This window comes from Apus apus, chromosome 10, assembly GCF_020740795.1.
Source record: "Apus apus isolate bApuApu2 chromosome 10, bApuApu2.pri.cur, whole genome shotgun sequence".
Classification (NCBI taxonomy): Eukaryota; Metazoa; Chordata; class Aves; order Apodiformes; family Apodidae; genus Apus; species Apus apus.
Genome location: NC_067291.1, coordinates 8,170,844 through 8,186,793, shown reverse-complemented (window position 1 = coordinate 8,186,793; position 15,950 = coordinate 8,170,844). Strand labels below are relative to the sequence as shown.

Sequence of the window (15,950 nt, the reverse complement as noted above, 5' to 3'; positions counted from 1 at the left end):
ATGCCTTGGTCATCCAGGTGTCATTTTTAATTTAATCACAGAGAATATACTGAAATGAAGCAGCTTATTATTTATTCCTGCCAGAACATACTATGTGTACACACTTTACAAGACAGGACACAGTTCTGGTTACTTGTATTTGGTGTTCTCAAGTTACACAAAATAGCTCCAACACATTAACAAAAAAGTCTTATTTACTTAAAAGCTAGAGCTCCAATGGAAAGGTATGTATTTAACTTGCAAAAGACACAGTAAATGTCACTAACATTTCTCTAAGTCAAAGTAGGAGATTTAGCTGCTGAAAGACACAGAAGGAACCGAGCAAGGTCTTGGGTCAACTTTAAAGGTGTGGTACTAACATGTATCTGCAGAACACCACCTGTGCCACACACATTCCATGCTGCTAGCTTCCTTGGACAAATGAGTGAGCTCTCACTATGACACTTTTGCAAAATAAACCGGCAGAGAGGTCCACTCAGGATCCTTCTTTTGTTGGCACTAACTTATCAGTCAAAAGTGCAAGAAACTTTGTACTGAAAGTGGAGAATATTTTCACTGGAAAACTTTATTAATAAACTATTACCTCCTGTACTACAAAGGATGGAGATTCATATTTCAGTCAAATCTTAATAATACTTCTAATACTCTGGACCTTCCAGTTGTTAATACATACATATATCTCTTCCAGGGGTTATTTTATTTCCAATGGCTTCAGAGGAGGGAAAACAATCCTTTAAATAGTTTACATTTTCTTATCTTTAACATAATAACCTTTTTTTCTCCCATCCTGTCTAAATTCTCCTTCATTTCTCTCATTCCTCTGTATTTTTTAGGAAGAGCAGGAACAATTTATGAGATGCTACTTATTCCAACAAACTGTTCTGCATGTGTGGATTGGGATCACCCACATCAGTGGCTTTTAAAAATTACTGTTAAGGCACTGATTTGGTATTGGTTATTTCTAGCATTTCAACACACAGGAATAGCTTAGTAATAATCCTATAAATTAGAATAAATAATTCTTTGCACAATCTCTTTCCAAGTGCAGAAAGCTCTTAAAAATAATGCATACAAATACCTGTTCAGCCAAATGGTGCCTGACCCTTCCCTCCCATCCTGTATGCAAGAAATGTGGTTTATGTGCAAGACCTCTTCTAATCTGCTTTTAAGTTACTTCAGGCTGATGCCCTTACAGAACAGAGGACCTCTCCAAAAGAGCCAGGAGCTGTCTTTTCTGATCAACACAACCTCATACTGTTTCTTGCAGGATTATGCTTATCCATGGCATTCTCACAGGCAAAACATTAGAAGAGTGAATCTAGACATTCTAACATCTTCATAAAATGAACAGGCAACTTCCCCACAAAAATTATCTTTATTTTAAAATAAACTGAAACCAGACAACAGAAAGCAACAAAGTTACATACAGTACTGGACAAAATCTACCATACACATTTTCCAGGAACACTTGAATCAGATTCTGATATATGTTCTTCTAAAAAGTAAAATATCACATTGTTATTAACAAAAAAAAAGTAAATGTCAACAATCTTAATCAGCTTATATTTTGCATTGCTTGGATGGCAATAGATTGGTAACTTGGCTCTTTAGACTCATCTTTACACTGAAAGGAGAATGTGGGCAAAAATTCCAGGTCAGAAGGCCCTAAAAACACAGTGTCTGTTTTAAAGGCCATATACAAAAGCTTGGAGAAGAGACTGGCTTTTAAGTAAAAATTCATCAACTCCATATTATTTCAAATAAAAAAAAAAAAAAAAAAGGCAAAAAAGAGAATAAATATACTAAAAGCTTGCCCTCCTTAAATTATATGGAAGTTCAGACTTAGACCATCCTTCAGAAGTTGAGCATCTAGGAACCAACACAACCACCTCTCATGACTCCAATCCCAAACTGTCCTCAACACAGCAATTCCTGAATTACAGTGCACAAACCTCAGAGTAAAAAGGTGGTGTTGGATCACAGAGCATTTTGAGACAGAAAGTTTTTTTGACCATGAAAAGGAAAATTAATCGCATAGGGCAAACAATACAAAAATAGGTATTCCCTGTGACGTTGGGATAAGCCATTTCTGAACCAGGAAATTAAGGGCAACATTGAAGACTTTAAGCTATAGGCAGCACCTCTAAGGGGCTGAACACCATTCAGAATTAATTACCCCAGAACTGATGACACGTAACACTAGGACACTAAAGGGTCCTTTTATTTCCATATAAAGCATAAACCAACAAGAAATCTGAGGAGTTCCATACAAAGAAGTGAATGTGCGTAACTCAAGATGTAGTGTAGGATAGTTATATTGCCTTAAGAGTTCTGCTAAGTACACTTAGTTTTCCAGTTTTAAGGAAGAGTCTATTCTAATATAGAAAGCTTCAGACAAAACTCAGTAACTGCAGAATAACTTTAAAATACATCCAGTTCTACATCCTTCTGCATGTATCTAATCACATTCAATAGATAAAAAAGTTCCATGTTTTGTAAACCAAGCAAAGAGCGTTAGGATAGAATTTTCACACCCATGAGCTTATTATCAGATGTTCAACCATTTGTCAGTGGATAATATTAATAAATTCATACTAACAGTTATGGCAACAGGATGACAATGCACGTAAGTGCTGTGTGTTCTAAAAGATCGTAATTTTTAATTACCATTAATTGCTACCATCTATCATAGCTCATTCTATGCAAGATACCACAGCAGCTACCAATCCATAAACAATAATGTTTCATATACTTCATAGAGTAGCTTAAAACACATCATGATATGAAATAATTTGTATTACATAGTAATTTAATCCCTGGCCACAGGGTTAATGTTGGACAAAGTCTGGAAACTTTTTTCCAATTTGAATTACATACATTAACTTTGCCACACACCACAGCACCAATGCATGTATTACTTCAGACATGCTCTAATTTAAAAGCTAAACAAAAAGAGTTGTTGCAAAAATACATGTCACCAATGTGGAACACATTCAAGATTGTATAAAAAGTACTGAACTGATATCCCAAAACAGGTATATTTAAGCAGTACATAAGGAAAGATTAGTTTTAATATGAAACAGTCATTTAAGTCACATACAACATGATAAGAAGCATGACTTCTTTTTTTTTTTAAATGTTACACCAATACTTTTACTGGCAGGCAATGTTTATTTATAAAATGAAAGGGTTATTTTAATGCAGATGTGTTATTGTACTAAGCTGGCATAAAGACAAATGTTAAAAAGGTGCTACATTTGAACACCATCGACTTTGTAAAAATCTCAAACCATAAAAAGCATTTCACTTGCAAACATCATAGGCCCCAAACTGCAAACACTTTGAAAGGATCTTGACTGTGTGCTTGAAGTTCCACTGACTTTGTTAATTCTCACAGGCTTGAAGTTAAGCCTGAAAAATGTGATTACGAAACTGGTTCTTAGAAGAAAAAATCCAGAGGTCACAAAGTAAATTATTCTTTTAGCAGGCCCTACAATCATAATTTTGTTTTAAATACAGGAAACTATTACTTTCCTTTATTTTAATCTGAAGGTCTCAAATAATAACTAAACTTCTAAATACCCTTGGAAAGTAAGTGTTAGTTTGATCACCTGAAAGAAGAGATTGTGGCACAGTTAACCTCCTTGTCTCAAGTTGCAGAAGGGATCAGTAAAGAGCCAGAAACAGGATTCTTGATACCCAGCCTCTAGCCTATATGCAGCACTGTCACCCTGACACAAGTAAAACAAGTATTTTAAAGAGAAAATTACATACTTCCTCATTAAAACTGGTCTCTGGCAAAAAAAAAAACAACAAAACCACTAAGTATTAAGGTCAGTTCTATACAGTATATACCTATTTATTTCAGCCTAGGGGGGGAAAAGAAAAAAAAGAATAAAAGGAGCTATTTAAAAAGGACAAAAGGACACAGCCATCTCCCACAAAACCGTTAAGGTTTGTAAGATTTACAAAATCTTTGCAATATTTTTGGTGTGCAGCACCAGTACAGTCTAAATCACTAGTAATGAAAGAAGCACGTGATAGTTCAATACAAATTGGTTTATGTAGAGTACTACAAAAAACCTCACCTATTCTAATCAACCCTCCCTCCCACCCACCTTCTATAACTAATTTCTAAATCTAACCAGCTGATATTTTCCTAGTAGCTCACTAACAAGACATGATTGTTGTTCTTCCTGTGCATACTTGAACTACTACTACTCAACACATTCAGAGAAAAACAAAGTATAACCCTCTCTCTAGATAAAGAGTCCAGGTATGCCAAGAGCATAGGGCAAGCATATTGGCTGGGTGATTTTCTGAGATCCTAATTAGTCATATCTCTATGACCAGTGTGATAACATTTGGTTTTGTTGTTAATTTGTTTTTATTTGATACAACTGACATTTGCTGATGCCTTGAATATGTAGATTAATAAAAGTAGAAAAATTACTAGGCTACAAACCAAACATAGTACCAGTTTAGAAAAACTGAAATACATTGTTAGAGTAAGTTTCACAAATACACAATTGAAGGCCTTAAAAAATGATACTCCAGTTGATTTTAAGTTTGTAAGAACACAAATTCTGATGTCTTGCTAATATAAAAAGCACTTGGCTAACTTCATGTAGGGTTGAGGAAGAGACTAAGAAATACGTGGCTATATTAAATACAACAACTGCTCCAAAATATTAAAACATTCGCTGGACTTCTGAGAACAAATGCCCCCAACACCTTCTCACAACAGAAAGAGGGTGTGGGAGTGGGAAAGCTATTGTGAAGAGCACATCTGGGTAACAGTATCATCATTGGAGCTTTTGTTGAATTTTCACCAAGCAAAATTTTTTATTTAACTTATGTTGCTCCAAGTCTCAATCAGCTCCACTACCTTCACAGTGCAAATTGTTGCAAGGATGAAATTGATTCCTAGAGGAACAAATCTATCTCAACAAGGTTTGGTATAATTTCTACTTTAGAGACCAAAAGCAAATTCTAATAGTCAGTCGTTAGGAAAACTACTGAATAATAAATCTCTCTAACAGAGGTTGTTGCTTAGCTATTTTTTTGTTGTTTGTTTTTAAATATCACATGTCTAACAAAACAATAATAGAATCATAGAATGTCTTGTGTTGGAAGGGACCTCTAAAGGTCATCTAGTCCAACCTCCCTACAATAAGCAGGGACATCTCACACTAGACCAGACTGCTCAGAGCCCCATCAAGCCTGACCTTGAATGTGTCCAGGGATGGGGTCTCCACCGCCTCTCTAGGCAACCTGTTCCAGTGATTCACCACCCTCATATTAAATAACTTTTTCCTCATGTCCAACCTAAATCTACCCTTTTCTAGCTTAAAACCATTAGCCCTCGTCCTATCATTACATGCACTTGTGAACAGATCTTCCCCAGCCTTCTTACAGGCCTCTTTCAGGTACTGGAAAACAAGATTAAGTTCAGTCTCTGTACTAAATAAAGCAAATAGTGATGAAAACAAAAGACCTGGATCTGCCTTAGACTTTCTCCACATCTCCATACAGGAAATCCTCAAGATATGAACTGTGTCTTTTACACTTAAGATATTATTTCCTTTTTCCTGATGAGAGGCAAGACAAAAAACCTGGGCAACACAGGACTTTTTCAGTAAAGAAGTCTATCAAACTTTTAAAACATGGACAGTTACGTAGATCTGCACAGTATTTTCTAGGGAAGTATGACAGTAGAGCACACTTAAAACCCAATGCAATGGTGAACTAGCAAACAGGCCTTACTTTTTATTCATTAGCATAGCTTACCGTAAAAACAACCTCTTTATATAAATTACTGTAGCCTATATAGGCCCCTACATCACTCATCACCACAGACCTGAACAATTTATCATATTAAGGAACATGACTATTACCTACAATGCGTGACATATGATTTCATTGCTGATCAAGAACTAAGTTTCCATCACAGTGGTATTACAAACAGAATCTGTTATTGCAGTGCCACCTTTTATTAAAACACTTCTCTCTGCAGAAACACTAATTTTCAGTTGCATATGCAACTTTATCACATTGCTAAGGCTGAAGTCTTCAAGGCTAGATGTTTCCCCACATTAAAAAAAGGGGAGGATTATTTCTAAGATAAAGAGGAAATTAGCCATATTATAACAGATTTCTTAGCATCACACATGAAGCTCTAGTACCATTCATATTTGTCAGTAGGATAAAAAGGTTAGCAAAAAAGCTAAACTTCTGATCACTTGCTCCTGTTCTGAGCTAAATTTAACTGATGTGAGAGCTATGTTTTTCTTCACCCTAGACTTCTCATGCCCTCACTGCAAGGCTGGCTGAGGTGGAAATTCAGTTTTAAGACTTTGTTGGCCAAAATTAACTTGCAATTCAGAGCTTGTGCTGAGTATCCTCCATTGCCTTGCACCCTCCTCCATGCCAAGCAGACTGTGTAAACTCAGGAGGATCGAGCAGGCTCTAGTTGAGAGCCCCAGAAGATGGGCATGGCTTTCCCTCCACGGGGTCATTCCCAATTCCCAGGCAGCACTGAGGCAGGAGGCTAGAACATCAGTGAGACAGGATGAGAAGTGCAGGACTGCACAACCGTGACAGAAGCAGGGACTGTATCCTAATGTATGTGCTAAGATAAATGAATTAAGGTTACATATCCAACCCTACTTTTGGTATTCTCTAGATTTAAAAGCACTGGACTTCATAAACTGGATGTATTCTTTCTCCAATGTAGTAACATTTTGTAACTATCTCTAAGTATTGCAAAGACCTAAAAGTCTTCAGGAAGTAAGCATCTGCTAAGAAGTCAAAAGAGATCATTGCCTTTTCAAGGAAATATAGATGTGTCAGAGTTAGCGGGTTTCATTGTGTTACTAAGCATGAAGTCATCAATTCTTGAATAGTGTGCTAATGCTTTACTTCAAGAATGGGAAAAAGCACATGTTAAATCCTCTGCATTTACCCTAAAATAAACACTATTAGTGCTGCACATTGCTCCATGTCATCTCCATTATATTCAAAGAAAGGACAGCAAGAACATCAGTAATGGATATTCACCCAAAAAATAAAAATGTAATGAGTACTTGCAAATATAGTACCATTAAAAAAGAGCACTAAATGCTAGTGTTAGCTAACACATTAACACTAGCAAATCAGGGGCTATTCATGCAGGCACATTTTTGCCTTCAATAACATTGTCAATGTACATCCTACTTCTGACCAGTTGTCAGCTATGATTTGCAGTTTAATCAGAAAAATAATTAATCCATCCTGTAAAACATTTGCACAGATAACACTAAGAGTACAAAAGCTGAGATGGAAGTTCATGAATGAAAACAGATTATGGAAAAACAAAGATGACAGCAATCAAACACAACTGATTGTCTGCAGAAAGTGAAGTACTCAATTTGTAAGCAGATCTTGATAGCAAGTATTTCAGCCACCACGACCAATCCAGGTAGTTAGCCATCCGTATTCAAGGCAGGTGGTCCTGCAGTCTCTCTGGTACGCATTAACTGGACATCTTTGTCAGCCATGCAGGTATCACAACCCCACACTGCTGATGCTTCTGCTGTAAGAAGGCCATAAGCTGACTCAGTCATGCCTGTACAGATCCGATGAAACCACTTTTGACAAGAGGCTTCACACAGGATGGCATCCTGGTCATCATTAACTTCATGTGTACAAATTCCACATGGATAGACAGGTTCAGAGGACGAGTGACCATGGCGACTGGGATGAAGGGGTATTTTGCTGCTCTTTTCAGAGTTGCATCCTTCAGCAGTACCTCGAGGCTGGCGGGACTTACTCTGAGTCCCATTTGAATGACCAGCATTTGTGTTTTCAGCACTATTAGAATGGCTGTTATCCTGATTTACCACATTGTTTCGAGAAACATTTTTTAGGTCACTGTTACCTTGACTCACAATGTCCTCTGTCCTGTGATGATGCTGATGAGCAGCAGTGTTCTGGCTGGATGCTTTGATTGCACCTTGACTAAAGTCTTGCTTTTGTGCTGATGATTTCATCTGGTTGTACGTGTTTGGTGGAGGAACAAAAGAATGGTTTGACTCTAGCTGAGAACTTGGGAAATTGGGATTGTTTCCAGGACCAAAGTTAGATGGCACATCAGGGTGAGGTATCTGACCAGAATGACCAAAGTTCTCACCCGGATTTGGTCTAAAGTGCTGACCAGGCATATTGACATTTTGATTTATTTGACCGCTACTATAAGGTGGTTGATTCCCAAAAGCTGGGTTATCATGTGGACCAAAACTGAAAGAGTGAGGTCGACTAAAACCCATTCCCACGGGGTTTTGAGGAATTGGATGCGGCTGATTTCTGAGGGAATAAGAACCACCATATGGCGAGGACACTCTGGGCAGCATGTGAGGTGGCATTCTAAAAGTGTTATAACCTCCAAAGCCAGGATAACCAGGATTACTAAAATATGGATTTCCTGAAGGTAGTGGTTTATAAGACACAGTATTATAGTTGTCATCAAATGGGTTTGCAGCTACAAGGTGGTCAGAGCTTGGATTCGGTGGTGGAGCATATTCAGACGGAGGAGGAAATGATGATCCCTAAAAATATTTTAAATACAACATTTAAATTAGTTTTTGTATTTCCCTGCAAGACAGACCAACCACAAAGGTCCTGGATTAGTAGCACTACTGCTAAAAGAATTGCTCAGCTGTTGTGTAAAGATCACCCCCTGTACCGTGCCAGGCTGTCTGAAATTTCAGTACAGAGGCAAGAGAGGAGTCTGGGCTCCAGATAACACGGTGACTTATAGTAATCCCAGTGTTTTAAAAACTGCAGTTGCACAACCATGCTTCTGAAAATACTACCTGATATGAGACTTGACTTCTATTTCTTAGGAAAAGCAATAAAACAGAAAGCCATGTGTCACTTCAACACGTGCACAAAGTATTTCCAAATGTTGAAAAGCAGATCCTAAGCATTTCCTTAGATTCCTTTTGGGTTCATTTTAATGAATATACATCTCTTAAGACACCCACTTCTATGAGGATATATAAACCTAATCTTACTATAACGCTGACAAACGGTATATAAAACATAGGAGCTGTCATGTAGGAATCTTGCATATTCTCTACCAAAACAGAAATGTCCCTTATTAGCATTCAGTGACTGTGGACAGTCTGCAAAGCACAGCCATTAGGTACAAAACACAAGGATTTCTGGTTACAGAGCATAATCAAGTGTTTAATGGAGCCCAGAGGCTGTTTAAATGCCATCTGAGTGGCTATACAATTGAATTGCATCCTAGACTGGCCTGTAGGGAGCATACAGCTGGTTCACACTCATGCTAACTGTGCCCAAAGACAGCATTTCTTCCTAAATACTAATAAACTTAGACTGAACAATTAAAAAAAAAAAAATATTTTTGCTGTGCTGCAGATTTTGAACCTTGTAAGAAAAGAGAATAAACTCTTCTGCATACCCTCGACAGTTACCACCATTCTAGAACACAAGGAAAGCTCCACCAAGAAAGAGGTCTGAAACCCTTAACAAAATATTTCTCAGAGCAAGCTTCACCGTACCTACTTTAAAACAAAACAAAAATTAAGAAAACCAATACACATCTCAATGGAATCTGGACAGGCCTAATGGAGAGTGACTGTTTGACCTGCATAAATAAAACTACTCTCACTGGGCAGTACCAAATTAACAGATAACTCTCATTCAAAGCTGGATGAACACACAAAGAAAAATTCTGCAATACAGATACTTAAATGCTTTAAATGCTTTGTATTCAGGCTTTCTTTTCTGGAAACAGAAACTGTATAGAAATGTCAAATTTCAGGGATTCACTGGAAAGGAGCCAAACCTGCCTCACAGCTTTTGCCTGAAAATCACTTGGGGAATATGCCACGAGTTTGGTCAAAGCATTAACAAACTGTACTGATCCAACAGCCCACAAACTTACACACATAAGACTAATATTAAGAAGAAAAGTAGTCTCATAGAAACTGCTCATGCTGTACAGATTTCTAACAATGGCTACAAAGTCATTAAGAGAAAGTCTGTCTCAGAATCAAATCCATATGGTAAAATACCTCTTTATAGGTCTTTGGCAAGCTACAGAGTTCAAAGTAACTTCAATGAGAGTAACTAGCATTATGAAGATTTCAGCCTCGCAGTACAACTGAAATATTTTTATGTAGCTGCTATTTGTGAGAGTAGATTAATATTCTGAGCAATGCAAGATAGTCATAACAGCAAACAACATCTGAGTGTGTTATTTATTTAGAAATCAAAGGAACCAAAGGGAATTTACCTGTGTATTTGCTTTGCGCTTTTTCTTATCAGGACTTCCAAGTTGTACTCCTGGTCCTCCTAACCCATCCAATCCACTGTCACCACCTAAAAAATTTCAATCAGTGCAATACTGCATTAATTTTCTTACAGATTGTATTTTAAGTTTGCCTCTATCTGTCATAGCAACAGGTGACTGTTAAAAATACTTCTGGTCCCTTACATTGCAAGTCCTTAATGAGCACATAGTTGATATACAGCTATCTTTCCCTATTACCACCTTAATGTCCAATTCATGCTCATTACAGTTGGAATAAACATTTCCATTTATTTTATCTTTATCTGTCCCTTGGTTTGTAACATCTCTACTTCACCAGTTAGAAGTATTTCTTGCTTGCGTAATGCATAAAACTTTCAAAATAACTGCTTAAAACAATGCCCAAGATTCACCTTCTATTTAACTTACACAGACACAGCTTTTATCAAACACTCTGTACCAATATAAAACAGTACATTACAATATGCCATGAAAGAAAAAGCAAACAGGAGTAGATCCATGATGAAAACCACTGAAAACCTGCCATGATGTTTAGACAGATTTCCAGGTTATCAGACCTCCATTTCACTAAATGCAAGACTTAATCAAACAAAAATACACCTGCCAAAAATGAGAGGAGTTCTAAGTGAACCTGCCCTACTCTGTGTAATGCTCACAAAATAACTGAGCACAGCTGCTCGGGCACAAAGAGACATCAAGAATGTTCATTTTATTGATCACTCAGACTTTATTCTGATCAATACAAAGACACACCTCTGATCATGGTCCTGTATTCTTAATACATAAACATCATTAACCACTGATATATTACAAATATCCAGATTTCTTTTAATAAAGTCAACAATTAGCAGCACCTATTAGTAACCCTGAGATCAAGTAGACTACTGATGATCATACACAAGTACTGTTTTAGTGTAGCATAAGATAAACTTTATAAAATTATGTATAAATTCCCTCTTTGGGATACCAGTCTTCAAAAACATAAGCATATGGGTATCAGAATTCCAGTAACAAGTTCCACCAATTTCTGTGTGAATTAATCAGAGGTGAAGCCATTCATATGCCTAGGTTTGCAGGACTGAGTCATACATCTGGAAAGGTACAAAGCTTTTATATTTTCAGTTCTCACTGTGTGAGGCCAATGACTTAATTTAGCCCTACGAATTTGTATTTTCCATGTGGAATTTATAATGATTTAATTTATACATGAAAGGAAACAGAACGTTAGTCCTAGCATACCTCCAAAAAAACATGAATAAGGGTCATTTTCAAGCAGCCAAAATAAACTTTCCTGAAAGTCACTTTTGCTACCTACCACATAGACTTTCATTAAAAGGTGTACTAAGAATTTTGGAACATTGCACTGAGGGTGCAAAAATTATTTCATTGCTTCAGACTAATTATCCAGGGAAAAATACAATCCTTTTGACTGGGACATCATATATGTAATGGATCTAGAGATACAAATACATATCTGATAATCTATTCCCTTATTAAATATCAGATAAAAGTATTTCAGCCATTTACATTTATGAAAAGAAGAGATAACTTCTGTATTCTTTTTTACATCACACTTACACAAGATAGACATTTTCAGTGTTAGGAGAACTCCAACTCGTAGTTTGGTTTCTACCTTAAGGGATTATGACCTTGCATGTAATTTATGCCATACAAGATACTGCAAATACACTATGGATTATTTCCATACTCACTGATACATCTATGTCTAGGTTTTTGCAGGATGAATGCCAGAGTCTTTTTAAACAGTGCTTTAATTCAGTAAAAAAAAAAAAAAACACGTTTTCCCAATAAACCTAAGTGGCTGGATAAACTTTTCATTATGGACAGAAAACAAAAAAGAGTCTAATTTCAACCAGATCTGGTGAGCCTATTCTGTAGCCCTGATACTGTAAACAGCTTTGGTATTAAGCAGTAATCACATGGAACTCAGTGGGTAACTCAGGCATGTGAAACTGTATGTACTTAAATATTTGCAGAAACAGGGATTGAGAGTGAGGGAGTCTAATGAATCCCAGTGTCCTTTGTAACATTGCTGCATATTTTGATTCTCAAGGTTGCAATCCAGCTGTTACTAGAGCAGTTTTGGAAAAGCACACTGTAAATCAATGACAATCTGCAAAGCAGAATCCACACTTTACCCCACTTACCCAACCATAAAAAAAGCTTAAAACATCAAGAACAATAGAATTCCAGGGGCAAATCAGGAGATGAAGAAAAGAGATGCAATAAACGGAAGATCTTTTTATTCTGCCGTGTTTTTCACCCAACTTGGTCACCCTACTGTCTTCCATTATTTCATTCAGAAACACATTTCTGTTTTTAAGGACTACAAGGGCACAAGCACCGCTGCACAGACTGATGTGCTACTGCCATTGAAGTCAGCCGCGCAGCCCAAGTCAGAAGCGATTTCTATCCTTCTCCTTACACATTTCAAAGCAAAGCACACTTCAGACCTCACTAAAGCCATGCAACGGTGCTAGTATTAAACAATATTTCGACAGATTTTTCATCTCCCAGAAAAACAAACCCCAAACTAGAATCAAGCACAAGAGCAAGACCAGGAGTAGAAGAGTGAACACTCAAGTGTAATTTATGGGCTCCGCATCAACACTTCACTCGGACATGTGGCATTGCCGACGTCTTCCCTTGCACCAACAGTATGCACGCTGCATACTAATGGGCAGCACATCCAGAAAAACACAACAGGCATAACCACGCACCCGCACGCCTCCACTCGCGGGCCACATCTGCGCGCAGAGCGAGCCCCGAGTTTTGCCGTATCAAGGCCCGGAGGCTGCGGGAGCCCGCGGGGCCCGGCCGGGCCTCACCCTGCAAACTTCAGGCGGCCCCCGCACCGCCCGAGCCCGCCGCAGCCGCAGGGAGAGACGGCGGCGGGGCCCGGGCTGGCTGGGAGCCCGGCGGGCAGCGCATCCCGCGGCGCCGCCCGCTCCCCTCCCGGGGGTTAGGCCCCGGCAGCGGCACCCCCAGCCCAGCCTCGGCCGTACCTCGGGATCTCTTCAGCGCGATCGGGTCCTTCTCTTGTTCCGCTGACATTACAGACAGCAGAGCATGGCTCCCAGGGCGACAGGAATCGGGGCTCTTTGATGCTGCTGCCGCCGCCGCCGCCGGCCCGCACCCCGCCCCCTCCGCCCCCGCCTCCTCCGCCGCCGCCCCCGCCCGCTGCCGCCGTAGCCGCCGCCGCCGCCCCAGCCGCGGAGCTGCCAGACTTTGCAAAGTTTGGGCGCGGGAGGGTTCCGCGGCGGCCCGCGGCGGGGGCCTGGCGAGGCGGGCCCCGGCGAGCGGAGAACCGCTGCCCGGGAGCTGCCCGGGGGCCCGCGGAGCGCCGAGCCGCGCCGGGCAGAGCCCCCCTGGGTTGCGGGCGCCCGCCTCGCTCGGCGCCCGCCGGCGGGGCTGCCAGGCCCCGCGGCCCCGCACAGCGCCCCCCCCGGCCACCAGCGCCGCTCACCGCGCCGTGCCCCGGCCGCCCGTGCCCGCCGGCTCCCAGACCCCCAGCGGCAGCGGCTCCCGTGGCGGCGGGACGCTCTGCGCACCTCCCGGCGCTCCCGCCATCCGCGCGCTGGGGCGCGGCCCTTCCCGCGGGCCTCCCGGCCGCGCCCCCGGCCGGCGGCTGCCGTCGGGAACAAAGACGCCGGCGCCGGGGCGGGCTCCGCCGCCGCCTCCCGCGGGCGGGCCGGGTCTGGCCCGGGACAGCGCGGGAGCGGGGTCGGGCTGAGGGGCCGCGAGGCCGTCGCGCGCGCGGCCGTTGGGCCGTTATGGCACGTGGGGGCGGGAGGCAGCGCACGAGCCGCCTCTGTCCTGACAGGACCGGGCGGGAGCGACCGCTGCGGGCGGCGCGCGGCGGCCCCCTCGGAGCCCGGTCACCTCAGGAGCCCTGAGGTACCTGCTGCTCAGATCGCGGCCTGGGCTGTGCCCCCCGGGCGTTCAGTGGCTTCTTCGCTTACCTCTCATGCGACACGTGCTCAGCGCCTTCTCATCCCCAGGCGGCAGCTGCAGTTCCAGCCCACACGGGCATTTATCTGGAGTGCTGAAGCGCCGTGCACCAGCGGCTCGCTGGCAGGTAGGACCCTCTTGGAGGAGGGTGACACCTCCAAGCCGGTGCCACCCTCCAGCCTGGTCCCGGCCCTGAGGGCCGTATAGAGGAGACACAGCCCGCTGGGCCCCGCTGGTGGCCCTCGCGCTGTCAGTTAATCCTGCTGAACCCTTGAAAAGCACAAGATGATGGGTAAATAGTCACTGCCAGTGTCACTGATTTTGTGGAAACACGCATTCTGCCTCAGTGACCTGTCCTCTGAAATGGCTGCATTTCAAAGGTGTTACATGTGAGAGTCCCAGTCCTTGATCAGAACTGCTAATTAGCTGTATTAAAAATAATTATATTTTCAATAAGGATTTATTCTCCTTTAAGTGGAATAAAGATGTCCAGCAGTAAGATACAGATATTGCTTACCTGCCTTATTTCACAATACCTGGCAGTGCTATTTCTCTACATACCTTCTTGTTAGATGTTTGTACTTTTCTAGTATGTGGAACAGTTCTGAGGGGAAAAAAATATTTTTGTGTAAAGGATAGGATATTACTATGTTTTTTGCTTTTAGGTTTTGCATGTCTAAATAAAATAAAGTCATTCCATTTTTATGTTGATTTCTGTCCTTCCCTATACCTAATTTTTATTTGTCCCCAGTCTCTTCTTTGCAGTAAGTATACCTTGAAGTATACAATATTGTCAATATTCTTGTGGGATCTGCTTGTTAATTTTATGTAATCTTGCTCAAGAGGAGATTAGCCTGTTATTAGCAGGGTGGGTGTGAGCTAGTCTGTATTTAGAGGAAGATGTGTCTTCTCTGTGAATAGATCTGCATTTTCTCTGATGGAGCTCACTGTAGGCCTAGGTGATTCTCCCAGGACTGCATGAGCTTTTGTGCCAGGCTGCCTTGTAATAGCACGTAGACTGTAATTATGGATGTGCAGATTGATGTCACTGGGTCTATAAAGGTTCCTAGGGGGAGACTGTCTGCATCAGAAATGTGAGCAGGGAATTCAGATTTAACCCAGTGCTCTAGTTGCAAAAAAATCGTTTGTTTTGCTGTTCTTCCAAATTCAGCTTTCCCTTGTACTCCGGTCTTTAGCGAGTGGTCTGTGAGAATCCTGTTGGACTGACTTTGCACTTTTAATCCTACATTGGAAATGGATGATGCCATGCCTGAAGGGAATTCAGGTTGTTGTTCAGGTGCCCATACCAGCATCTCAAATATTACCAAAAAGTCTCTGAAACTCCACATTATCACACACCATTCAACACCTCATAGCCTCACTGCTCATTGCTTGTCCTTAAAATTGCTCCCAGTGTTTCTTCCTCTGAAAAGCTGGCATTAATAAAGAAAGCTTAGGGGTACCTAGTAGCAACCTTCCAGCACCTAAGTGGAGGTTACAAAGAAGAGAGAGACAGGTTTGTTACTGAAGTGCATAACAGGAAAATGAGACTCAGTTTGAAACAAGGTTCCAAACGGCTACGATGGGCAGGGTGGAAGGAATTGTTCTGAGGCTAAGGAAGCACTGTCCATTTTGACAA

At 41.2% G+C, this 15,950-nt stretch overlaps 1 protein-coding gene across 1 annotated transcript; it reads right to left on the bottom strand.

Moving 5' to 3' along the window:
* Positions 1-4,122: 4,122 nt before the first annotated feature.
* Positions 4,123-13,480, bottom strand: PYGO1 (pygopus family PHD finger 1). The gene is made up of 3 exons (XM_051628610.1): positions 13,366-13,480; positions 10,304-10,389; positions 4,123-8,585 (listed from the first exon to the last, which is right to left on the bottom strand). The coding sequence occupies exons 1-3, from the start codon at positions 13,412-13,414 to the stop codon at positions 7,464-7,466; spliced, it is 1,257 nt and encodes a 418-aa protein (XP_051484570.1). The 5' UTR covers positions 13,415-13,480; the 3' UTR covers positions 4,123-7,463.
* Positions 13,481-15,950: the final 2,470 nt, after the last annotated feature.

Bases quoted from the DNA above. Each gene is read 5' to 3' on its own strand.
- PYGO1 (XM_051628610.1), bottom strand. From the start codon at position 13,414: ATGTCAGCGGAACAAGAGAAGGACCCGATCGCGCTGAAGAGATCCCGA. The intron at 10,390-13,365 runs GTACGGCCGAGG...GAAATTTTTTAG, and splicing joins CGCGCTGAAGAGATCCCGAG to GTGGTGACAGTGGATTGGAT. The intron at 8,586-10,303 runs GTAAATTCCCTT...AAATATTTTTAG, and splicing joins AGCGCAAAGCAAATACACAG to GGATCATCATTTCCTCCTCC.